The sequence below is a fragment of the Protopterus annectens genome, chromosome 13.part0 (assembly GCF_019279795.1).
Source record: "Protopterus annectens isolate FY-2018-M chromosome 13.part0, PAN1.0, whole genome shotgun sequence".
NCBI classification, from domain to species: Eukaryota; Metazoa; Chordata; order Ceratodontiformes; family Protopteridae; genus Protopterus; species Protopterus annectens.
Window position 1 is genome coordinate 110,006,198 of NC_056747.1, and position 25,547 is coordinate 110,031,744.

The window sequence follows — 25,547 nt, forward strand, 5'->3', positions numbered from 1 at the left end:
GGCAGATTATCACTGTACCCAGAAGCCTGGCAAAGTATCACAAAAGACACATGGGTACAGTCGGTCATATCCAGAGGATACAGTGTTCCTTTCTCCATGCCATCTCTCCCCAGAAAATGAAAATCCTTCCCAGATGTGCCATCCAATCTAAGGGAACAAGCAACCTCAGAAGTTCAAAGGTTGATAGAAAAATGAGTCATCCAAGAAATCCCTGCAGACCAGTTCGGATGCAGAACTTACTCAAGGTTCTTTTTAGTACCAAAGAAATTAGGGGACTGGAGGCCCATTTTGGATCTCAGCAGACTCAACAAGTCTGTCAAGAAGACAAAGTTCCGGATGATGACACTGCAGTCCATACTTCCCTTCCTGGGAAAGGAAAATTGGATGCGCTCCATTGATCTCCAGGATGCGTACAACCATATCAAGATGGACAAGTGATCCAGGAAATTTCTACACTTCCGGCTGGGAGCCAATCACTACCAGTTCAGAGCTCTGTCCTTTGGCCTCACCACAGCCCCCAGGGTGTTCACCAAATGCATGGCAGTAGTCAAGGCTCATCTGAGGTGTCTAGGATTCCGGGTGTTTCCATTTCTAGACAATTGGCTCCTTACCACCACCACCGATCATCGACTAACCAAGGCAAGGGACACCACAATCTGCCTCTGTTCTCAGGTATGCATCACTACAAACTATGAAAAGTCTAGACATCACTATAAATGATGAAAACTCTGCCTTCTTGCCCTGTCAATATATTACATTTATAGGGGCAGATTTAGATACCAAAGACATGATAGCAAAATTGCCTCAGGAGAGGGTATCGACCATTTGTTTGGGAAAAAAAGACTCAAGCAGGATTTGTTCTAAAAGTCCTGGCCTCAGTGGCGTCAGCAATAACACTAGTTCCCTTGGCGCACTTCCACATGAGGTTATTATAGTGGCTCCTATTTCCTCAATGGTCCATGCAAGATCTACCCATGTCCCATGAAACTCTCATCATGGAGACCTGCTAGAAGGACCTAAAATGGTGGCTTCAGTCTACACAGCTGGCGATAGGCAGACCATTCATCCTTCCCCAACCAGTGGCCACAGTGACCACGGACGCTTCCCAGATAGGGTGGGGGGGGGCATTATCTGGGACAGACTGTTCAATGGCAACAACATGAGTAACACTTGCACATCAACATCCTAGAGATGAGAGCGGTGCTCCTGGCATTGCAAGCACTACACAGCTCTCTAACCACGGGGACGATTGCAATTCAGGCAGACAACATGTCAGTAGTATGGTACATCAACAAACAAGGTGGAACCAGATCCTACCCTTGTGTCGAGAGGCTCTAAGAGTGTGGCAGTGGGCAATGTGTTCCCAACGCTTCCTGATTGCGACACACATTCCGGGGAAATCCAGCGTGATAGCTGACAAGCTAAGCAGCGCCATCCTTATGCGTCACGAGTGGTCCCTGAAGCAGGATATTGCGAACCAGATTTTTTGCAAGTGGGGCCAGACTTGCTGTGACCTTTTTACTACCTCCATCAATGCCAAACGCAGCAACTATTTTGCCCTAGTCCTCCCACTGGGACAGTTGCCCAGGGATGCACTTGTTCACGATTGGCCGCTGGGATTTCTGTATGCCTTTCCCCCATTCCCTCTGATACCCAAGGTTCTTCAGAAAGCAAAATCATTGGATTGCAAGCTAATGCTCATTGCCCCTTACTGGCCTCGTCAAATCTGGTTCCCATTTCTATGGCCCCATCTTCAGGAGGAGCCTTGGATTCTGGACCCAGTTCCAAATCTGCTGGTGCATCAGTCAGCTGACAGCTTGGTTCCTCCACTTCCCATCTTAGCCAGGATTCCTGCAGTACTACATATTCTAATTTCCTCTCTTTATACTACCAAATGGAAACAGTTCTCTTGTTGGGCAACAAAAATAGTATTGATCCTTTTACTGCACCTATTTGAAAGATCCTCGGATTTCTCGCTGAACCCTTTAACCAAGGAGCAGCAGCAGCAACTGTCCGAGTTCAGCTGGCTGCTATTTCCAACTTTCATGTGAGAGAAATGGGTTCCAACATTATGTCCCACATCTATGCCAAGCTTTTCTAAAGTCCTTTTGAGACCCCCAATAAGAGAACCACCTCCTCCTTGAGATCTAAATTTAGTCCTAACTGCCTTGATTCTTCCTCCATTCGAACCAGCTAATACTTGTTCTCTAAAATTTTTGACTTGGAAAACTATTTTCTTGACTGTCATTACCTCATCTAGGAAGGTATCAGAATTACAAGCTCTATCCATTTGTTCCCTTTATTTAATTTTCCACAAAGATAGGATTTCTCTCAGAACCAACCCCTCCTTCCTTCCAAAAGTTTGCTCAGAGTTCAGTCTGAACCAATCAATAGAACTACCTGTATTCTTCCCGGAGCAAAGCAACTGGATGTTCATTGGCAATAACGTTTTTGCTTATACAGGACACAGGAATTCAGGAAATCTGACCAATTGTTTGTATCCTTTGCAGAGAATAGAAAAGGAACTTCAGTCTCAAAAGTAACTTTATCAAAATGGTTTTCAGACACCTTCACTTATGTCTATAACACACAGAACAAACAGCTGCCAGGACAGTCTCCAGGACACTCAACTAGGGCCTTGTCTACCTCTACTGCCTTTCAGGCCAGGCTGCCTTTAGACTCAATTTGTGCGGCAGCTACGTGGGTTAATCCTCATACCTTCATCATTCATTACAAAGTAGATGTGGCCTCCTGGAACAGGGCATCCTTTGGTTCCATGGTTCTGAAGAGTCTGTTCCATTGAGCCACCCAAGAAGAAGGTGCTGGGGACGTGGTCCCAACCAGCAAGAAAGAAGGTGAGATAGGGACAACATAACATAAAGAAGTTATGTACTCACCATAACATTCCATGTTTGTTGTCCTTGATCTCGCTGTCTTTCTTTCATCCCACCCTCCTTTCCCCCCTGGATGATAGAGGGGAATTATCCATCTTTTGGCTGTATAGGCCTTGATTCCCTTCCTGCCTTATGAGTTGGGTAGACTAAGAGTCCTTCTACTTCTGACTTGGTGGGTTTTTATATATATATATATATATATATATATATATATATATGGGTCTACTTTGAAAGACCGACACGCTACTTCGCCGACACAAAAATCACCGACGCCAGATAACCGACAACACACAAAACCGACAACGCAAAACACCGAACACCATAACACCGACACACCGAACGTAAACAACACATCACACTACATAGCATACCCACTAGCCCTAACCCAAACCCTAACCCTAAGGTCCGACACTATCGCACACTCATCCTACCTGCACCATAACCCTAACTCACTTAACCCACCCCTAACTCCAAGGTCCGACACTATCGCACACTTCACCTACCTGCACCCTAACCCTAACTCACTTAACCCACCCCTAGCCCAAGGTCCGACACTATCGCACACTTCACCTACCTGCACCCTAACCCTAACTCACTTAACCCACCCCTAGCCCAAGGTCCGACACTATCGCACACTTCACCTACCTGCACCCTAAACCTAACTCACTTAACCCGTCCCTAAACTACAGTCCCTCACTATCACACACTTACCTTACACGAACCCTAACTCCGACACTAACACATACTCACCTTTCCCACAGCCTAACCCGAAATCCCACAATATCGCACACTTACCTCACCGCTCCTAACGCCGTCACTGTCGCACACTTACCGAGTCACGATCGCACATTACCCTTGTCGGTCTTTCCGCTGTCGGCAAATCACCCTGTCGGTAAACTTACCTGTCGGTCGTTTGGTCTTCGTTTTCCGCGTGTCGGGGAATCGTCGGTTCGGTCTTTTAAAGTAGACCCATATATATATATATATATATATATATATATACACACACACACACACACACACTTATATATTTATATATACCTATAGTTTATATATCTGCATATTGTAGTCTAGTGTTATCGGTTATCACAAACGAGATCTGGGTAACTCTCGCTAGGCATGATGGGATAGGGTTTAGCCTTGAGCCAGTGGAAGTTCTTGAGCTTTAGAATGTGGCCGAGTCAGAGCCGAGGATCAGCTCCAAACCCAACCACCAGGAAGTAAGTCAAGATCAAGGATAACAAACATGGAACTTTATGGTGAGTACATAACTTATTTTTTATCACTAATACAAGAATAAAAGCAACTTGAGAAGCAGGGAGGAAATTATCTTGCAAAGGTATGTTTTACTTATATAGGTGTATATAGGTAGTAACCAAAATGGTGACATTGTGGATACAATCAGCAGAAGTTAAGTTCTGTCACAGAGTTACTGGGCTTGGTGTCCATCATAATGTGAAGGACAAAGCAGTTCAAGGGTATCTTGGAATAGAACTATTGCTTCTCTAGGTTAACAGGAGTAAGTTTCGATGGATGCCCTCCAAGCATGGCCTCCTGGGCTGAGCCCTAGAGGAGCCTAGAAAGATGATATCTCTAAGGTTATCAAATAATGCTTAGGGATCCTGTAAGATAAGCTGAGGAATTTGGCTAGGGATATGGAATTGCAGTCTGCTCTGCTTAGCTTTCTACCACTGCTAACCGCATGAGGATATATGGTTTGGAAAATAGATGAGTGGGTGGATGGGTATCTTTCATGCATAACATGAACAACTGAGAACAGAGAACTGTATAAATATTTTGGAAAAAGATAAACAATTACAAAATTAGGGATATTCTCAAATAAGATGTATGACACATTTATCTGATATTATAAGGATAAAACCTTAATACTTTTCTGTAGTGTGGATTTTAGGTTATGTATTTTTCTCATGCCCCTTTATCCCTCTTTCATCCTTCCTTATCTCACTGCATCTCAGTCATCGTCTTCCTCCGTCTTCTGTTCACATCTCTCACACTATTTCTCATTTCTATTGCTGTTCTGTCTGCATGCCTCTCTTACCATTTCTCTGCCTTCTTCCCATGGTATCCTTTAATGCGCCTATTCTCACTTGCCTCTTCTAATATCTTCATGCCTTTATATGTATGCAGGATATGCTGCTATCCCTGTAGCACAAGTCTTCTCAGTCATTTTGTTCAAAAAGCTATGCTAACCATAACTACATTTTTTTCCATCTATGTTTTGACATTGTAAACTGCTTCATGAACTAAATATTGTAGCATATTCTTGCACCTGTAAATATGTATATATTTTTTTGCATATCCTTGTATCTGTAAGTATGTTCTGTTCATTTCTTGTCTGCTCCATTGAGTTCAGTGCACTACCCCAATAAACAAATGTAAATAAAATCATTTCCACCATCATCTGTTTCAGCACCCCCTAGATGTTACACACAGCACCCCAGTTATTTACGTGGGGTGCCATAAATGACTAGTCACTTATTTAAGCATCTAGGTATCTATAGCCCCCCCACTGTAAGAAGTACTTAGTCATTTGTGGCACCCCACTTAATTAAACACCAAGCCCTTTATGGCTTCATTGCTAATCACACTGGAATTTGTCCGGATAAACTGGATATTTTACATTGGAGAATGGGCAAACTTTACATCAGCACCCCTGATTGGAGAATGAGTGTTCTCCAGCAGGATATCAATGTAGAAGTACTCCCCACTGAAAAAGGAGTCTGCCACTTTATGGCAGCATATCAAGCTGCTGTGGGGCTCGGACTGAAAAAACCTAATGGCCACCCTTATTTTAAGCTTGCTAAGTAGCCCTTCTGGTGTTTCGTGAATATAAAATGTTAAAAAAAAAGAAAATTAAAAGAAAAGTGTATGTGTGTGTTTATGTCTATGTGTGTAAGTGTATGCGTGCTTATGAGTGAAAGCAAGATCAATTGCGCTGTTATTTTACAATTGCTAAGCAGCACTTTTGCTGTTTAACGAGTATAAAAAAATAAATAGAGAAAAAAGTGTATGTGTGTGTGTATGTGTGTCTGTTTCTTTCTGCATGTATGAATGAATGGATACATGAAAGCAGAAGAGACTGTGTGTGTGTGTGTGTGTGTGTGTGTGTGTGTGTGTGTGTGTGTGTGTGTGTGTGTGTGTGTGTGTGTGTGAAAGCAGAGGACAGTCTGTGTGTGTGTATGACACAGAGAGAGAGAGAAAGAGTGAACAGTGAGATCAATTGAGCCATTATTTTACACTTGCTAAGCAGCACTTTTGCTGTTTAGCTAGTGTAAAGTAAACAAGAAAAAAAAAACTTAAAATAATAAGTGTGTGTATGGCTATGAGTGAGAGTGTATGCGTGTATGAAAGCAGAAGAGACTGTGTGAGTGAGCGAGATAGAGAGTGAAGAGTGAGAGTGCTCCCTGGCAGCAACATCAGTTAAGAGATCTGCATACCTCTCGACATACCTTTCAATTGTAAACATTTTTGCCTCATATTTTTGGTATGGTCCTCATAAAATTTTGGTTTTCTGGTAAATTGCTTGCAAAGCATTGAGAACTGAAGTCAGAAAATAATGACAGGCATTTGAATTTCAGACTTCATTCCCTTCAGTAAATGTATGTTTTTGACCTCTTACCTCAACATATGTTTTTATATATTTTTTGATGTAAAATGCTTCCTCCAATACCACTAACATATACAACATCAAGTTTGAAACATTTGATAAATGAGTTATTTTGCATCACAAATATATAAAAAATAATATATTACTTAAAAAAGTAAGTAAAACACAATTTTACATAGAGCCCATTCTCTAAGTGCAACAATGCCCTCCAGGGTGTGTGTTAATGTGTAATTAACACCCTTCCAGGGGTGTAGAGGCCATTCGCCGCAGGGGTTAATTACACATTAACACACCCTGTCAGGCATTATTGCTTGCTTAATCATATGATGTATTGTGTATTTTGTGGTATAGTCCTAGTTACTGCATATCATGTAATTACCTTTTTCTCCCCCACTAGGACAGAAATGTGAGTGATTTTTTGTCCAATTGTCAGTATCTGGACAGGGATCTATTGCTTCCACAGCAGCTGGACATTGTGAAGAGATGCGTCTCCAACCTCCCCAATGCCAAGCATGAAGAACTGGTGAAGTTTCTGCATATCATCCTTGACAAACTGCTTGAACTTCTGACCAAAGCTATGCCAGGCAAAGGTATGACTGTTTCTGAAGGGCAGGTTTCCTATTTTTATATTTTTTCATGAGTTATGATTTTCTATTTGAACAGAGAATCAAGTTTCACAGTGTTTGTTTTGAATCTTTTACTTCCATAAGCGTGTAACTTTTTCTAGCATTTTTGTCTGTTGAGTGCCCTGCTATTGAAAATGTGTAATTCTATCTCTCCATTCATTCTTACTGATGGGTTAGGAGCCGATCCTCGGAGCCGATTCGGCCAACTGCAAAAGCTTGAGGTCTTCAACCAGCTCGAGGCCAACTCCCTATCCCATGATACACCTTGTGCATCTGTTAGATCTTGTTTGCCACTGCAACTAGAATGGACGTTCACCAGCTCTGGCCAGTGAAAAATAATAAATGTTAAGTTGTCTCTCTCGCCTTCATTCTTGCTGGTTGGAGTTTGGAGCCGATCTTCGGCTCCGACTCGGCCATTTTCTAAAGCTTGAGAGCTATTTACTGGCTCGAGGCCTCCCTATATCCCACAATGCCTGGCGCTAGATCCCCAGATCTCGTTTGCCACTTCAGCTACGAGGTTGCGCTTTACTGGCTCAGGTCGTATTCATCTTTTTGTCATAATTAGTTGTTAAATTTTAGTACATTTTTCAAGCTTTTTTGTTCTTAGTAGAGTAGTACTGCTAGATTAGTTGTAGTACCTGTGTTTTCTGCCTTTTAGGAAACTCGTTTTAATTAGAGAGTTTCTCCTCTCCCCCCCCCCCCCCATCTCCCTTAAGTAGGCTATTTAAATTAGAGGCTATCTCCTTCCCTTTTATAAACCTTTCTCCAGTAGGAAGTAGTGCTTAGCCTTTGTAGTTTAAAGATAATTTTATTTTTATTTTTGCTAGTATTGTTACTCTCTTTAATTTTTTGTGTGAAGGTGTCGGACTAGTGTGTGTGTGTGTGTGAGCATGTGTGTTTATTTACACTAGTCTAATATTATTCAGTTGGCGTCCCTTTTTCTTTAGCATGTCAAAGGATACCAAGGTATCAGGGTTCAAGAAGTGTGACTTGTGCTGTCAGAAAATGTCTCTGACAGATGGTCACACTTCTTGTGTTTATTGTTTAGGCACCCTACGCCTGCAGGACTCTTGCTCAGCATGTCATGCCTTTAGTCTGAGAGTCCTGCAGGAGCATAGGAACAAGTTGATTCTCAGGGGGTTACTTAAACCTGAGGGGTCTCCAGCAAAGTCTCAGCCAGCGAAAACCCCTAAGCCCACCAAGCCGTCGGCTCCCAGTATGGAGCTGTCGCCAGGTGGAGCATCTGCTTCTATTTCGGTTCCGGCCGGATCCGAAGTATCTAAATCTCACTCGGCTCCGACCTTGGTGTTGGAACCGTCAGGGAGCCATAAGTGATCTAGGTCGCCATCCCTAGAGTCAATTCGCTCGGCTCCGGGGTCACCCATACTACAATCTGAACGGACCCATCGGTGCCACTCTTCTCGGTCCTCGAGGCTATCCGATCATGACTTGGAGAGAGTGGTTAGTAGACTCCTCAAATTGCAGGCCCTGGCTAAAATGTTAACTAGCCCTCCTCATCAGGCTGTGGCTGTACCTGTTTCTTTAGTAGTTCTTCCTCCGACTCCTCCTGCCAGTTCAGAGCTGGAGTTTGTTGGGGCTTGGATCTTGGAAACGTCGACGCCGATGCTTTCCCTTTCGGCTCCGTCGTCTGCTCCGATTTCTTCAATGGTTCCGTCCTTGGAGGGATCTGGGTGCCGAGACTCCCTCGTCTGACCCCATTCTCCCTCTCGGAGCCTCAGCGCAGGTAAGCTCGGCTCCTACATCAGCCTCGGAGCCATTCGTTTTGGTGCCGGGGAGGATTCCTGTCTCTTCGGAGTGGGGCCCCTCTTCTCTGCCAGACAGGGGCATCTTCGAGGTCATGAGGAGCTTGCTGACTTCCGAGTCTGCACCTCGATCAGCCCCTTCAGCTCCTCCCCCCAGGGTGCCTGCTTCGGTCTCTGCCCCTCCTCCAGACCCCAAGCGAGGGGATCAAACGCTCCAGGTCACCCCACTGGGTGTATCTTCCTCTTCCGAGGCCTCCCCTGAGATTTCAGAGGAGCCCCCTCATAAGAGCAAATGTAAGAGGAAACATGTTGACTCCCCTGAGTCTGTCACGTCAGATACCGACTTGGAGGATTCGGAAGGGTCCCCAAGATCCCCCTCTGAAGATGTCTCTTTCTCAGACATCCTTGAGATCCTTAGGCAGAGGGAGAACTGGACTGCCCTTAACCCTTCTGAGGACAAGTCGGTATTCCTGGACACATTTGGTTCTCGCCCCTCCACCTCCTGGGTGTCTCCGCTTTTCAATCCATTGATGGAAGTAGTGGCACGAAAAGCGTGGTCAGCCCCGGACACAATGAAACCAACCCCCCACAGGCCCACTAAGTTTATTACGGCCTCTCCAGATAAACAGTTTTTGACAAAGGATGTCCCTGTTGATGCCATGGTGGTAGCAGCCGCTACGAAAAAGGAGTTGGCTGACACTTCTGTACCTGTCCATCCCCCTAATAAAGAGTCCAGGACGATGGACAGATACGGAAAGTGGATGTTTTCTTCAGCGACCTTCTCCATGCGGTAGCTGAATTACTTGTGCCACTTCACCCGCCTCCAGGGGGATCTCCTCAAGGAGCTAAGTGATACCCTTCAAGATCCATCAGCTGTGGGGGCTCAAGACAATATTAACTCCCAGCTGGCGACTCTTAATTCTATCATCAACTCCTCCATGCGACTCATTTTGTATGCGGCTGATGGGGCGAGTAGGGCTGCAGGCACAGGCGTTGCTTTGAGAAGACATGCCTGGATGCGGTTATGTAACTTTGCTGATCCCTTCAAGGCATCTTTCACCAATACCCCTTTTGATGGTTCAGCTCTGTTTGGACCTCAGGTGAAAGATACCCTTACCAGGTGTGAGCAGGAAGGCAAGACTCTCTCTGCCGTGGGAGTCCGTTTTTCCACTCCCTCTAGACCATACCCTAAAGGTCAGAAGAGTGGAAAGATGTGGTTCCAGAAACCCCAGAGAGCCGTGTCTGACACACGTGGTGAGTTTCCCTCCAGAGGCAGAGGAGGGAACAACAATAGATGCTGCCCGAGGGGCAGAGGGGGTCCACAGAATCAGGGCAGCAGAGAATCTTTCTCTGACAAGCCCTTCCAACATCCCTGAGGGGCTGCCTGGCTGTCCGCCTTTGGAGGCAGTCGGGGGAAGGTTGTCTCTGTACCCAGAAGCCTGGCGTCTCATCACACGAGACAGATGGGTACGGTCTATCATATCCGGAGGTTACAAAATCCCGTTTGTCCACACCCCCTTAAAATCAAACAATCCCATCCCAGATGTTCCACCCAGTCTAAGGGAACATGCAGTACAAGAAATTTTGAAACTACTAAAAAAAACTGGCCATCCAACAAGTCCCAGCAGACCAGCAAGGATTTGGAATTTACTCAAAGTTCTTTTTGGTACCAAAAAAGACAAAGGACTGGAGACCCATTTTGGATCTCAGCAGGCTAAACAAGTCTGTTCAAAGAACGAAGTTCCGGATGGTCATGCTTCAGTCCATTCTACCCTTTTTGGGTCAGGACACTTGGATGTGCTCCATAGATCTTCAGGATGCATACTACCATATCAAAATGGACAGGCGTTCCAGAAGGCTTCTCCGCTTCCGGCTGGGAGCCAGTCATTACCAGTTCAGAGCCCTGCCCTTTGGTCTCACCACAGCTCCCAGGGTGTTCACCAAATGCATGGCAGTGGTTACTGCTCACCTGAGATGGCAAGGATTCCAGGTGTTTCCATATCTAGACGACTGGCTCCTTACTGCTACCACCAGACATCAATTGCTGAGAGCCAGGGACTATACCATCCAAACATGCTCCAAACTAGGTATCTCAATAAATTTTGAAAAGTCTGCATTGTCGCCTTGTCAGTCTTTAACCTTTATAGGTGCAAGATTAAATATGAAAGATCTGTCTGCAAGACTTCCAATAGACAGAGTGGCAGACATTCGCTGACACGTACAGGTATTATTAGGATGCAGAAAGATTCAGGCCAGATTCGTCCTAAAAACCTTGGGTCTCATGGCAGCAGCGATCATATTAGTTCCCTGGCTCATTTTCACATGAGGATTCTCCAGTGGGTGCTTTTCACCCAATGGTCTTTTTAACAACATCCTATGTCTCACAAGATAATAATCACGCAGTCATGCAAAGACCACTTGGCTTGGTGGATGGTCTCCCCATCAGTACCTCAGGGCAGACCATTTGTCCTTCCTCCTCCAGTTGCCACAGTGACCACGGATGCCTCCCTGATCGGGTGGGGGTGGGGGGCTCAGGGCAGGACTGTCCAGGGCATCTGGCAACCCCACGAGTACCACTTGCACATAAATGTCTTGGAGATGAGGGCGGTGCTTTTAGCGTTGCAAGCTCTTCAGAACTCTCTACCCACTGGGACCATTGCAGTTCACACAGACAATATGTCGGTAGTGTGGTACATCAACAAGCATGGCGGAACCAAGTCCTATCCCATATGTCGAGAAGCACTCAGACTATGGCAGTGGGCGATCTCCTCTCAATGGTTTCTGACAGCAACGCACATCCCTGGGGAATTCCAACGTCATAGCGGACAAGCTAAGCAGAGCTATTCTTATGCCTCATGAGTGGTCTCTCAATCGGACAGTAGCGGACAAGATCTTCCGCAAATGGGGTCAGCCTTGCTGCGACCTTTTCGCAACTCCTCTCAGCAGGAAGTGTGACAGTTTCTTCACTCTCTTCCCGGACACTCCCCCAGAGACGCTCTAGTTCACTATTGGCCCCAGGGACTTCTGTATGCATTCCCACCCTTTCCTCTAATTCTGAAACTAATTCAGAAAGCTACCGTGCTGGGCTGCAAGATGATCCTCATTGCCCCCTACTGGCCTCGACAAATCTGGTTTCCATTCCTGCATCGTCACCTTCTAGAGCAGCCTTGGAATCTGGGCCCAGTTTCGAACCTTCTGATCCATCAGTCAGGCAGGCTGCATCAATCTCTTCAGTCTCTCAACCTCACTGCTTGGTTGCTCCACTTCCAACCTTAGCCAGGCTTCCCAGTATTTCCCATTCTGTGCGTGAGATTATCCTTTCTTCGCACAAACCTACAACCAGGAAGACTTATGCTAGTAAGTGGAAACATTTCTCTTTCTGGGCAGAGGCTAGAAATATAGATCCTTTTACAGCCCCTGTCCATAATGTTCTAGACTTTTTAGCAGAACTTTTTCAAGCAGGCTCATCTTCTGCCACCATTAGAGTTCAATTAGCGGCAATCTCAAATTTCCATACGGGCCTGTTAGAAACCAGCATCATGTCTCATAAGCTTTGCAAAGCTTTTCTTAAAGGAACAATTTTGCTCAGGCCTCCAGTGAGAGATCCCCCACCTCCGTGGGACTTGAATTTGATCCTAGCTTCCTTGATACTGCCTTCTTTTGAACTGGCAGCTTCCTGTTCCTTGAAATTGCTTTCTTGGAAAACCCTCTTTTTGGTGGCCATTACTTCAGCGAGGAGAGTTTATGAACTTCAAGCCCTATGTGTTCGTCCTCCTAACCTAATTTTCCATAAGGCTAGGGTTTCACTCAGGACCAGTCCTTCATTTCTTCCTAAGGTCCCCTCCGAAAATAATTTGAATCTATCCATTGATTTACCAGTTTTTTTTCCAAATTATTCCAGCAAAGCTGAACACAAATTACACCAGTTGGATGTTCATAGGCAATTACGTTTCTATTTGCATAGGACTGAGCAAATAAGGAAGTCAGACCAACTCTTCCTTTCCTATGTGAAGGGTAAGCAGGGTCGACCAGTGTCTAAAGTAACCTTATCCAGGTGGTTGTCCTCTATTATTACCTTTATTTATCAGTTGAGGAATAAAGAACTCCCTGCTAAACCTAAAGGCCACTCTACTAGGGCTTTAGCTACGTCGGTAGCCTTTCAAGCAAGACTACCAGTGGAAGCCATTTGTGTGGTGGCCACATGGGCCACCCCTCATACCTTCATTTCACATTATAAGTTGGATGTGGCCTCTAGGAGTAGAGCTGATTTTGGTTCCACTGTGCTCAAGAGTCTGCTCCGATGAGCCACCCAGGACTAAGGTGCTAGGGACACTGTTCCAACCAGCAAGAATGAAGGCGAGAGAGACAACTTAACATTAAGAAGTTATGTACCTACCATAACGTTCCATGTTAGTTGTCTTCTTCTCGCCTTCTTTCTTGCGTCCCGCCCTCCATCCCCCTAGCCTAGATAGACCGAGAAGAGTCCTACGAGTCTTGTCTCTGGCTGAGTCTTACCCGATTTATGTCCTCTATCTTTTCTTTATCCCTATAGCTGAAGTCTTGCTATTGGGACAGTTGTCCTCTTGTATTGTTATGGTGTTAGGTCTTTCAAATAAGATCTGGGGATCTAGCACCAGGCATTGTGGGATATAGGGAGGCCTCGAGCCAGTAAATAGCTCTCGAGCTTTAGAAAATGGCCGAGTCAGAGCCGAAGACCGGCTCCGAACCCTAACCAGCAAGAAATAAGGCGAGAAGAAGACAACTAACATGGAACGTTATGGTAGGTACATAACTTCTTATTCTTATTCATTTGTTGGAAAGTTTCATCAGTAGATAAGTGTATATTATAAGTTTTCACAGTCGAGTGGTGTTCGAAAGACATACGTGAATGGGCGTGCCTTAGTTGAAGGTTGGGCATCAGGCTGGCACCTCGGCACCATAAAAATCGTTAGCAGACCGGAGTTCCGCTGTGGTGACCCCTAACAGGGAAAAGCCGAAAAGAAAACAGCAACATATGTTTCCTTTTTATAGTAGTTCAGGCATTTTCTTAGTGGGCTGTTGACACTTTTTCATAGTTTATCGTTGTGTCCATATTTTTAGGCCTTAGTTATCTCCCTAACCCATAAACTATTTTTCTTGTAAGGTAGTAGTTGATATAAAGCTTCTGTAGTGTGTGTGTGTGTGTGTGTGTGTGTGTGTGTGTGTGTGTGTGTGTGTGTGTGTGTGTGTGTGTGTGTGTGAGATTTTAGAGCCCATTTAATTTAGAGGGCAAGTACTTGTTTGTGCTTTAATAATACTGTGGCCATTTTCTGTTGTTTAGGCCTTGTCATGTTGCCTTTCTGATAAGTAGTTTATTGCTAGTGTTAGCTTTAGTCTAGTTAAGCTAAATAGATGTTATTTTGCTGTTTGTGTATTAGAAACAACTTATTTATATTAGAGGGCTAGTAGCAGTTCCTATTGTTTGACAAGCCTGCATATTTTCTATAGGCTTCCTTTCTTTCTTTAGCTGTTGGTGTTAGTTGTTTAATATGTCTCAGCAGGAGAAGGAAAAATCCAAATCTGGATTTAAAAAATGCCTCAGGTGTGGACAAAAAATGTCCATCACTGATGGACATACTGATTGTTTATACTGTCTAGGTGAGGTACACCTACAGGAAGACTGTTCTATATGCCATTCTTTCCAGGGTGTTGCATGAACGAAAGAGAAAATTAATGGATAGAGTTCTATTGAAATCCTCTTTTCAGGTGTCACTGAATAAGGACAACTGTGACAGACATTCAGAAACCTCTTCGGTTTCGTCGGAACTGAGGAAAGCCCGTCGACCAGTAAAGGCCAGAAAAATCTTCAACATCGGCTCCAATCACTGTTGCTATGGTTATGAGCCAGTCCCCGGTATTGGAGCCGGTGTGTCCTACCTTGAAGTCCCCAATATTACAGTCGGTGGCTTTATCTGTTCATTCTTCTCGATCCTCAAGCAGACTTTCAAGTATGGACATGGATTGTGTGGTGCAGAGACTTCTGCAGATACCGGTGCTTGCCAGACTTTTATCAGGGCCGATCCCTGGGACTTCAGAACAGACAAAATCTCCCTCACAGCTTTGTGTTCCTCCTCCGATCTGTCTTGAAGTTTCAGAGCCAGAGTGCTCGGAGCTGATGATTGTGGAGCCTTCGGGTCCGACACCTACTTCAGGCTTGCCGGTCCCAGCTACCCTGAAATCTTCAGTGCCGACCAAAGGGTCTATGGGCCGACACTCGCTGGTTGAGTCCAGGGAGGATAGTCGGACCGATTTTTCGGTTCTGACTTTGCCTCTCAGGGCCTCGGCTCAAGTGACCTCAGCTCCAACCTCGGGTTCGGAGCCCTCTGTTCTGGTGCCGAGGGAATCTTCCATATCTTCGGATCCGGAGATTTCTTCACATTGGGACCAAGATGCCTTCAGTGCTATGAGGAGGGTGTTGTCCACGCCAACAACCACACCATCAGAACCAGCAGCTCCTTCCCCCAAAGCACCGGTGTCTACCTCTGCATCACACATCCCTCTAAAGTGTAGAGACCGTGAGCATCAGGAAGCCCCATTGGGTGAGCCCTGCTCTTCCGAGACCTCTGCAGAAGCACCCACTGAAGAGGTTCCTAGGAAGAGACTTTGCAAGAGGAAGCACCTGGACTCCCCACAGGAATCTGTCACTTCTGATACTGACTTAGATGAGTCAGAAGGGTCCACATGGTCCCCCTTGGAGGATATCTCTTTTGCATATATCCTGGAAATTCTTAAGCAGAGGGGTGGCTGGAAGTCCATTAACCCTACTGATGATGAGTCAAGTCCTCCTGAAGGCTTTTGGGTCTCAGCCCTCCACCACTTGGGTGTCTCCACCCTTTGATGAGATGATTGAGCTAATCTCTTGAAGGGCGTGGCAGTCCCCGGATACCATGGAGCCTGCCACCAGGAGACCTAATAAATTTATAACCTCTCCTCAGGACAAGATCTTCCTGACCAAAGAAGTCCCTGTTGATGTTATGATGGTAGCAGCAGCCACCAAGAAGGAACTGTCAGAAACTTTTACATCTGTCCATCCTCCTAATAAGGATTTTAGGATCATGGACAGATATGGTAACCGCATGTTTAGTTCAGTGACGTTTGCTCTCTGATCACTGAACTATCTAACGCACTTTACAAGGTTGCAAAAGGATCAGCTGAAAGAGCTAGGAGATACTCTACAGGGTTCAGTAGCTGCTGGAGTCTCAGAGAAAGTAACTTCCTAGCTCACCACCCTTAATTCTCTTGTAAACTCTTCTGTGCGTCTGGTCTCATCTGCAGCTGATGGAACGAGTAGGGCAGTGGGTACAGTAATTGACATTCCTGGATGCGCTTATGTTCCTTTGTGGAGCCCTTTAAGCCATCCTTAATTATATCCAAAATTGTTTGCACTTGGGTTTTTCATATTCAAATGCTAAATCCTATGAAATGTAATGTATGCCTAAGCTTTGTAATATACCAATGCCTTTGTACATACCATTGTGCTTATAAACATTTTGATGTAAGTGGAGCTTTTCTACCAGGGCCTCCACTGAAAATGGACATATATCCAGTTGGACTAGCCCGGTCAACAAATGCAAAACAAAATAAATAAAATAAAATAAATTATTAACACCCCTTTCAATGCCTCTTCCCTTTTTTGGACCCAAAGTGAAGGAAACGCTTACCAGGAGTGAGCAGGACGAAAAGACTCTGCCTGCTGTCGGAGTCCGTTTTTCCACCCCTACCAGACCTTATCCCAAAGGTCAGAAGGGAGGGAAGATGTGGTTCCGTAAAACTCAAGGAGCTTTCCAGGACACTCCTGGTGAACCCTCCTGTAGAGGCAGAGGAAGGGGTAACAATGGAAGATGCTGCTCACATGGCAGAGAGGGTCCGTAGAATCAGGGAGACAGAGACCAGTTCTTTGGGAATCCCCATCAGCGCTCCTGAGAGGAGACCCGCCTATCCATCTCTCTGGAGGCAGTTAGAAAACGCTTCTGTTTGTATCCAGACACCTGGCTAAAAATAACAAAAAACAGCTGGGTACAAAGCATCATATCCTGAGGATACTCAATTCCCTTTGCCACTCCCTCCCCCCTTATAAGAAAAATCCTGGACGTTCCACCCAGTCACAGGGAACAAGCAGCTACAGAGATTCAAAGTTTGCTGGAAAAAAGAGTCATCCAACCAGTCCCAGCAGACCAAAGAGGACCGGAACTTACTCAAGGTTCTTTTAGTTCCAAAGAAAACAAGGCAACTGGAGGCCCATTTGGATCTCAGCAGACTAAACAAGTTGGTAAGAAAGACAAAATTCTGGATGGTCATGCTACAGTCAATACTTCCCTTTCCAGGGAAAGACAATTGGATGTGCTCAACAGATCTGCAGGATGCGTACTATCACATAAAAAAGGACAGGCCATCCAGAGATCACCTGCACTTCCTGCTGGGAGCCAGTCATTATCAATTTCGTACTCTGCCCTTTGGTCTCACTACAGCCCCCAGAGTGTTCACCAAATGCATGGCAGTAGTCATGGCTCATCTGAGGTGTTTGGGATTCCAGGTGTTTACATACCTAGATGACTGGCTCCTCACTGCCACCACCAGGCATCAACTCATACAAGCAATGGACACAACTTTGAACCTGTGCAGGCAGTTGAAGATTACTATAAATTCAGAAAAATCTGCCTTGTCGCCATCGCAACATAACGTTTTTATAGGAGCAGAGCTAAATACCATGACCATGACCTTAAACCTTCCACCAGAAAGAGTTTGTGTTCAATAGAAACAGGTCCTGGAACTGCTCCTGAGAAAAAAAGCCCCGGTTTCAATGGTACTCAAATTGTTAGGGACAATGGCGGCAGAGATCATTAAGATTCCTTTAGGTCAGATGCACATGCGTGTACTGCAAAGGCTCCTGTTCATGCAGTGGTCTTTTCAAAAACTTCAAATGTCACACAAAATCCTGATAATGAATCCCTGCAAGAAGGACCTTCAGTGGTGGTTGACATCTCACCAAGTAACTCTAGGTCGCCCCTTTGTTCTACCCACTCCCATAGCCACGGTGACCACGGATGCCTCCCTGATAGGGTGGGGGGAGGCATTATCAGGGAAGAACAGCCCAAGGCACGTGGAAGAGATATGAGGCTCATCTGCATATCAATGTCCTGGAGATGAGAGCGATACTTCTAGTGTTGCAGTCCTTTCAAGACTCTCTCCCTCTGGGAACTATTGCAATTCAGACAGACAATATGTCGGTGGTCTGGTACATAAACAAGGAGGAACCAGATCTTATCCCCTATGTCAAGAAGCCCTGAGAGTATGGCAATGAGGAACTTCCACCCAGCACTTTCTGATAGCAATGCACATCCCGGGGAGATCCAGTGTGATAGCAGACAAACTAAGCAGGGCAATTCTATTGCCTCACGAGTGGTCCCTAAAGGAAGAAGTAGTGGAAAGGATATTCCGCAGATGAGGCCAGCCTTGCTGCGATCTCTTTGCAACTCCAACAAACATGAAATGCAGCAACTACTTTGCCCTAATTCCCCCTCCGGGGGATGCCCCAAGGGATGCACTTATACACAATTGGCCCCTGGGTCTCTTTTATGCCTTCCCTCCTTTCCCTGTGATACCCAAAGTTTTACAAAAAGCCAAGGCTCTGGGAAATACCATCATTCTAATAGCCCCTTACTGGCCTTGTCAAATTTAATTAGTCTTCCTCCAGCTTCATCTATTGGAAGAATCTTGGATTCTGGACCCATTGCCAGATCTCCTGACTCATTCATCAGGGGCTCTCCATCCTTCTCTTCAGTCCCTCAAACTGACAGCTTGGCTGCTCCAATTCCCAACATAGCCAGGCTTCACATCCTCTCAGCTGCAGCTCAGCATATTTTAACATCCTCTCATAAATCGTCTACCAGGAAGTTATATCTTAGTAAATGGAAAAGGTTTTCTACATGGGCATTTCAGAACAATATTGACCCGTATCTGGCTTCAAGAATTAAAGAAATCCAAGTCACTGTGAGCCACTCACGCTAGTGAGCTAAACCTCACCACAACAATAAATAGAACATGCTGGAGGGATAGATGATTTTGGGATTCTGGAGTTTTTGACTAAACTTGTCAATGAAGGGGCAACAACAGCAACCATTAGAGTTCAATTGGCAGCAATTTCTAACTTTCTTCTTGGTGAACAGGGGGTCTAATTGTATGTCACATAGACTATCTAAAGCCTTTCTCAAGGGTACTGTTCATTTGACACCAACAATCAAAACTCCACTTATGCCATGGAATCTAAATTTTGTTTGTTCCCGAATAATTCTACCCCCTTTCGAACCAGCCTCAGCTAGTGACTTGAAATATCTATCATGGAAAATTTCCTTCACTTACAGTTCAGTGAATATAGCGTTACAACAGAAGATAAAGACCCACTCTACTAGAGCTGTATCTGCTTCATTAGCCTTTACGGATAAATTACCTTTAGATACTATTTGTGCAGCAGCTACTTCGTCAAGGCCTTATACCTTCATCACTCATTACAAAGTAGACAATGCCTCCAGGGACAGTGCTTCCTTTGGTTCCACTGTCTTGAAGAACATTCTCCTGTGAGCCACCCAAGAAAGATGGTGCTTGGGATGTACCCATCAGTAAGAATGAACAGCGAGATAGAACAACTTCACATAAAGAAGTTATGTACTCACCATAACGTTCCATGTGAGTTGTTCATCTTGCCTTCATTCTTACGTCCCACCCGCCAACCCCTATCCAGGCTTCTTGAGGACCAAGAATTCATTTATGTCATGGTTTTATTTGTCTCTTATCTAGTTTCTAATCTGAGCATATAAGTAGTGGTATGTAGCCTGTTGGCAGCAAACAAGATCAGAGGGAAGCACAAGGTGCATCATGGGATAGGGAGTTGGCCGCAAGCTGGTTTAAGACCTCGAGCTTTTGCACTTGGCCGAGTCAGAGCCAAGGATTGGCTCCGAACCTATCAGTAAGAATGAAGGCGAGATAAACAACTCACATAGAACATTATGGTGAGTACATAACTTCTTTTTTTCCAAATTTCACTTCATGATTTTCAGATGAAATTGATATAGACCAGTACTTTTTAGTGGGTCTCTCTCTACTAGCGCTTAATAGAAAAGAAGGAGCAAAGAACATCGCATCACTTCTTAAAACTGTCCTAATGAGCAAACCAAACACACACTCAAAGTAACTATATAACAATCTTTATTATATTTTGCTGAACTGACCATGTAGATCCCATTAGATATAATTTCTATCATCAATAGAGATCTGGAATGGATATTTACATTATCTATGGATAAATTTGATCATGATGAAAGACAAATCCCTGCTGTCCTTTAAGTGCATTTGTTTCATTTGTAATCTTTTTAATCTAATTGTAAAATTCAGATTTGTAAATATAATTATATTCCTAGTATGCCATAACAAAATTGGCAGAGTTAGGGGCCATTACGGCACCTATAGCCATGCCTAAATTCTGCCTATAAATGTTGTCATCAAACTAAAAGAAGTTCATTTCAAACACTAAACTTAATAACGTTTTAATCAAATATATTTTATCAGCATCAAAATGTTTCTCTTCTCTTAATCAATGGTCCAGAATCAAAAGAACATCATGTAGAACAACAGAATATAAAAAGACATCTGCTGTAACAAAAATGCACAGTTACCTAAGAACTTGACATCTTTCAATTTTTATTAAAAAAAAATCTAAATATTTTATATAGGTTAATTTCCTTTTTACAACTGAGTTTAAATAAACTTGCATTGCTAATGATTCCATTTTATAATCAGATATGTATTGACAATTGATCAAAATGTTGGAACTTTCAAATGAACTTTCACTATCACATTGATTTTCTAACTAGTAAAACATCTAAAGCATCATCTTTAACATGTTCTTAGGCAAAAAAAATCTAATAACACAGTATTGATAATCATGTATGCATTCTGTACTATGAGCATAGTTTCCAGTTAATAGGTTCATATGTAGGTACTAGGCTATCTGCCTGAGGGCATTTATAAGCCTAGCCAGAGTGTGTCAGCTTTCGCCGCCCCATTGATTAATTAATGAGCCTCTGTCAAGAAGAGCCAGTGAAGTGATCCCAAGGGTGTATTTTCTGTTAACCATCCTCTCATCAAGGTTTCTCTTGAAGAGTGTTAGTGAGGGGCTCTGCCTAATGTAGTTAGGAATTTTGTTCCAAAGCATGGGGAGTCTCTGTGACAGGAATGTATCCCTCCAGCATGTTCTATTTATTGTTGTGGTGAGGTTTAGCTCACTAGAGTGAGTGGCTCGCAGTGACTTGGATTTCTTTATGTGGAGCATGTCCATCCATTTTGAGTTGGACATGGCTTTGTAAGTCAGGCAGAGATCACCTCTGAGTAAGCGATATGCCACTGAGTACAGCTGGAGTTTTTCCATTTGGGCTGCGTAGGACATATGTTTGAGACCAGTAATCCTCTTGGTGAGGTACTTTTGTGGTCTTTCCAGCTGTAGGAAGTGTCTTGTGAGGTACATCCCAAACCAGGCATTGTACTCTATGATGGATCTGATGAGTGACGAGTAGAGGGGCACTATAAACTCTTTATTTCTAGATGTGAACCCTTTAGTAATTAGATGGGCTACATTGAAGGATTTTCTAACTACTTTGGCAATATGATTGTCAAAGGAGAGATTACTATCTACCTGGGTCCCCAGATCTCTTATTACCTCTTCTGTATTAAGGGGGCTGCCACCTATGTGGTAATTCGTGGGTGTTTTGTTTTTCCCAAACAGGATGACTATGCATTTTTTGGCATTTAGCTTGAGACCATGACTTTGACACCAGGTGTCCGTTTCAGTAAGGCCCTTTTGGAGAATGTCCATGTCAGCCGGAGAGTCAATTATGGATCCCAGTTTGCAGTCATTGACGAACTTGGTTAGCCATAGTCCTCCTGTGTTTGCCTGTACTTCTGAGAAGTATATGCCAAACAGTAGGGGTCCCAGGACCGAGCCTTGTGAGAACCACTTGTGACTGGTTTAGAGTCGGACCTGGAGCCCACTGTTCTTACCGTGTGAGTTCTGTCTGTAAGCCAGTTAGCAACCCATCTCATGACGTAGGGGTTTATGTTCATGCTGGTGAGTTTTTCTATAATTCTTGAATGGGGAATGGTGTCAAAAGCCTTGATAAGTTCAAGGTAGGCTGTGTGAGCTACCTTCCCCTCATCTATGGCCTTGGTGACTGTCTGGAAGAAGTCAACCAGGTTTAGTAGGCATGATCTGCCCTTAAAAAAGACGAACTGGGTCGGGTCAAGTGTTTGGAGGTTCCCAATGTCTTTGTTAAATGAGTTCCATGATGATGAGCTCCATAGCCTTGAAGACCAGGCTAGTCAGGCTTATGGGGTGATAGTTACCATAGTTACTAGGGTCAGTTGTGGCCCCTCCTTTGTGGAGCGGAATAACCATTGCTGTGCGCCATTCTATGGGCATGTAGCCTGTGGAGAGGCTGAGGTTGAACAGTGTGTTTAGGTGGGGGGGGTTAGTTCGTTCTGTAGTTCGTGCAAGACGCAGCCTGGGACAACATCTGGCCCCATTGACGCTGTGCTTTTGACTTTTGATTGGGCTGTTTTCACCTGTGCGTCTGTGATTTCTGGGACACTACACTTTTCCGGTATTGTTGTGGGCCCTTTTGGGGGTGATAGGGGGGTGAAGTTTGCACTGAGTCTATCTGCCAGGATGTTGGCAATATCAGTGGGTTCAGTATATTTTGTGCTATTTTGTACTAGTTCAGAGCATATCTGCAAGTTACCACTTAGATTCTTGACATAGCTAAAGAAGGCTTTGTGGTTATCTTTCGAATCCTTGGCTATTTTTCTTCTGAAGTTAACCTTGGAGGATTTTATGAGGGACCTTAGTTTCTTACTGATACTGATCAGGGATGTCTTTCTTTCTTGGGATTTGCTTTTTTTCTGAACTAGTTTTCTCCTTTTATTATATAACCTGTTTATGGCAGGGGTCCACCACACTGGTTTCCTTCTCTTAGGAGAGTGAGTCTTGGTTTTGCTAGGGATGGCACAATCCATGCATCCTTTATAGGTGCTCATAGAGTGCATTTGTAAAGGTTCCTGCATCTTGGACACTGTTATCCCTTAGCGTGGGGGCTGTGAAACTTACCACCTCTGTATTAAGTAAGGTGAAGTTTGCTATAGAAAAGTTTTCACTGTGGTTTCCTTGGTTGGAGGTGGTGATGTGGTGTGGACATCCAGAGTGATTAGTTTATGGTCTGATCTAACCAGTGATGGGTTGACCTCTGGTGTGGAACACCTGTTGCCCATGTTGGTGATGACCAGGTACAATATGTTTTTAACTCTGGTAGGGGAGTTTACCAGCTGATCCAGGGCATTTGATTTGATAAATTTGAGGAAGCGCTGGACCTGGGAGTTTGTACTTGAGTAGTTTTCCCAGTTAACAGTAGGGTAATTGAAATCACCCAATATCATGGTGTTCGGTAGGACCTTCATGTTTTCCAGTGTTGCCAGAAAGGCGGAGTGGTGGTCCTGGGTCATGGAGGGTGATCTGTAGCAGGCCAAAATTTGTATTGCAGATTTGCCTGATGTTAGTTGCACATGGATGATTTTGGAGGTATCATGCTGCACCACTAACCTGGAGATTTAGATATCCTTGACGAATATGGATACGCCCCCTCCTTTTGTGTTTCAGTCCATGTTCTGTGGCTGAAATGTGTGGTATGAGTTGTAGCCCAGTAGTGCTGGGGTACTCTGTGGAGCCTTGAACCAGGTTTCAGTTACTGCACAGTTGTCAACGTTCTCCATAATGAGGAGTGCTTCGAGCGCGTGCATTTTGAGATTTAAACTCCTGGCATTGAGTAGCATAACCCTCAGTTTTTTGTTAATTGTGCTGTTTATGGAGGTGGGTTTGACTTTTAAACCTTGCCTAAAAAAGGCACTATGGGGGCAGCAAGAGCCTTGGCCAGTATTCGAAAGCCTAGGGGTGACAGGTGCAAACCGTCCCTTGCGAAGCAACGAGGCCTGTCGAGCATGTAGTCCCAGGCTGACAGACACTGGATCCCCTTTGAATGACACCAGAAGCTTAGCCAATTGTTGAAATTGATCATTTTTTCTTTATACTGTGGTATCATTCTTGGTGAGGGCAGGATGCTACTCAGGGTCAGGGACATACCCGCCTGGGCTACATGATCAGAGAGCTCTTCCATGTCTCTTTTCATGTAGTCCAGGGAGGTACATCTCAGGTCATTCACACCAACATGAACAATGACAGAGTCATATTTGTACTTGTTCTGGAGTGACCTGAGTGCTTGTGTTATGTGGCAGATTCTGGCTCCCCACAGGCAGCTGACAGTAACCTTCTCCTTGTCCAGCCTAGTGAGTGGGACGTCAGTGTGCCTGACTATCGAGTCATCTATTACTAGTGTGTTAGGTATGTTATTTTGCCTTAAGGGCTGTGATTGTGTGGCACACTGATTTTGTGTTTTATGTGTTGTCTGGTTTGTGACGGGAGGTGCAGGTTTTTTGGGTGTCTGCTTTGGAGGTGTGTGATGCTTCTGCAGGTTTTTATTTAGGGCCTCTGAGTATGAGTTTATGTATTTATGTGTATTTTTTGCCAGTGCTGGTTTAGTATGTCTATGTGAGGCTGGAGGTGTGGTGCAAGTGTTAACCTTCTCCTCATGACGGTTTTGTGGTAGGAGGAGAGGGTTGTTTGTGTACATGAGGCTGTTGTAACGTTGCCTCAGGATACCCAGGTTCACCAGCTGGACTGGAGAGTATACCTGAAATTGCCCTTTGGTCATGCCTGAATAGTAGGGTGAGATGCTTGGTTGGTGAGGGGTGAATAATGAGCCTTGCCCTGCTGGGCAATCAAGTGTCGGGGTGTATTAGTGCTTGCTATTAGGTCTGAGCAAGTGCTGGACTGTAGGATGCTTTTTAAGTGCTTAGGTTGAGAGTTAGACTACTTTCAAGGGAAAAACTGAAGAGGAGACTTGGTGGAGCCGGGATAAATTTAGCCCTAGCTAACCGGTGCTGCCCGGACGTGCAAAACCGTGCAAAAGTGTTTTTTACATCAGAGAAATGAAAGAGATAGAAATTAGCCCAAAATGGCCTATAAACTACTAACTTCTGGGCTGGAACCACTCCCTCCAGGGACAGATGGCTGCTTAAAGCTCCCTCTCTCACAGATGAAGGGAGAAACCTCCCTCTATCCAAGTAAGGTATGGGCAACTCAGAAAATTGTAACACAGCCCTGAATTCAGCACTAGCCTGAAAACTGGACTATACTAGCTTAGAATGGTGGGGAAACAAGAAAACATTTTATTTTTTTAATAAGTCTTACTATCACTCAATAACTGTTTTACACAATTTTATTTCATATTTGATATTGTCATTAGGGTACCTCCTCTGCCTGTTTTCATAAAATGAAATTCATCATCTTTTATTTATTCAGTATTACTTTAAAATACGTTCTTACTTACTGACTTGTGCAATAATCTTATAATGTATTTCTCACATGCAGACTCAAGCGTTGTTAAAACTGGATTTGTAATAGGACAGAAATATTTTTTTATTTTAAATAAACCCTTACTAA

At 44.4% G+C, this 25,547-nt stretch overlaps 1 protein-coding gene across 1 annotated transcript in view; it reads left to right on the forward strand.

Moving 5' to 3' along the window:
* The window catches only part of LOC122787839 (dedicator of cytokinesis protein 7-like), a 4,057,077-nt gene that overhangs the window by 2,747,577 nt on the left and 1,283,953 nt on the right, over positions 1–25,547 (forward strand). Inside the window, exon 21 of the mRNA XM_044054755.1 lies at positions 6,920–7,112. Within this exon, the coding sequence (XP_043910690.1) occupies positions 6,920–7,112 (193 nt within the window). The remainder of the gene's footprint in view (positions 1–6,919; positions 7,113–25,547) is intronic.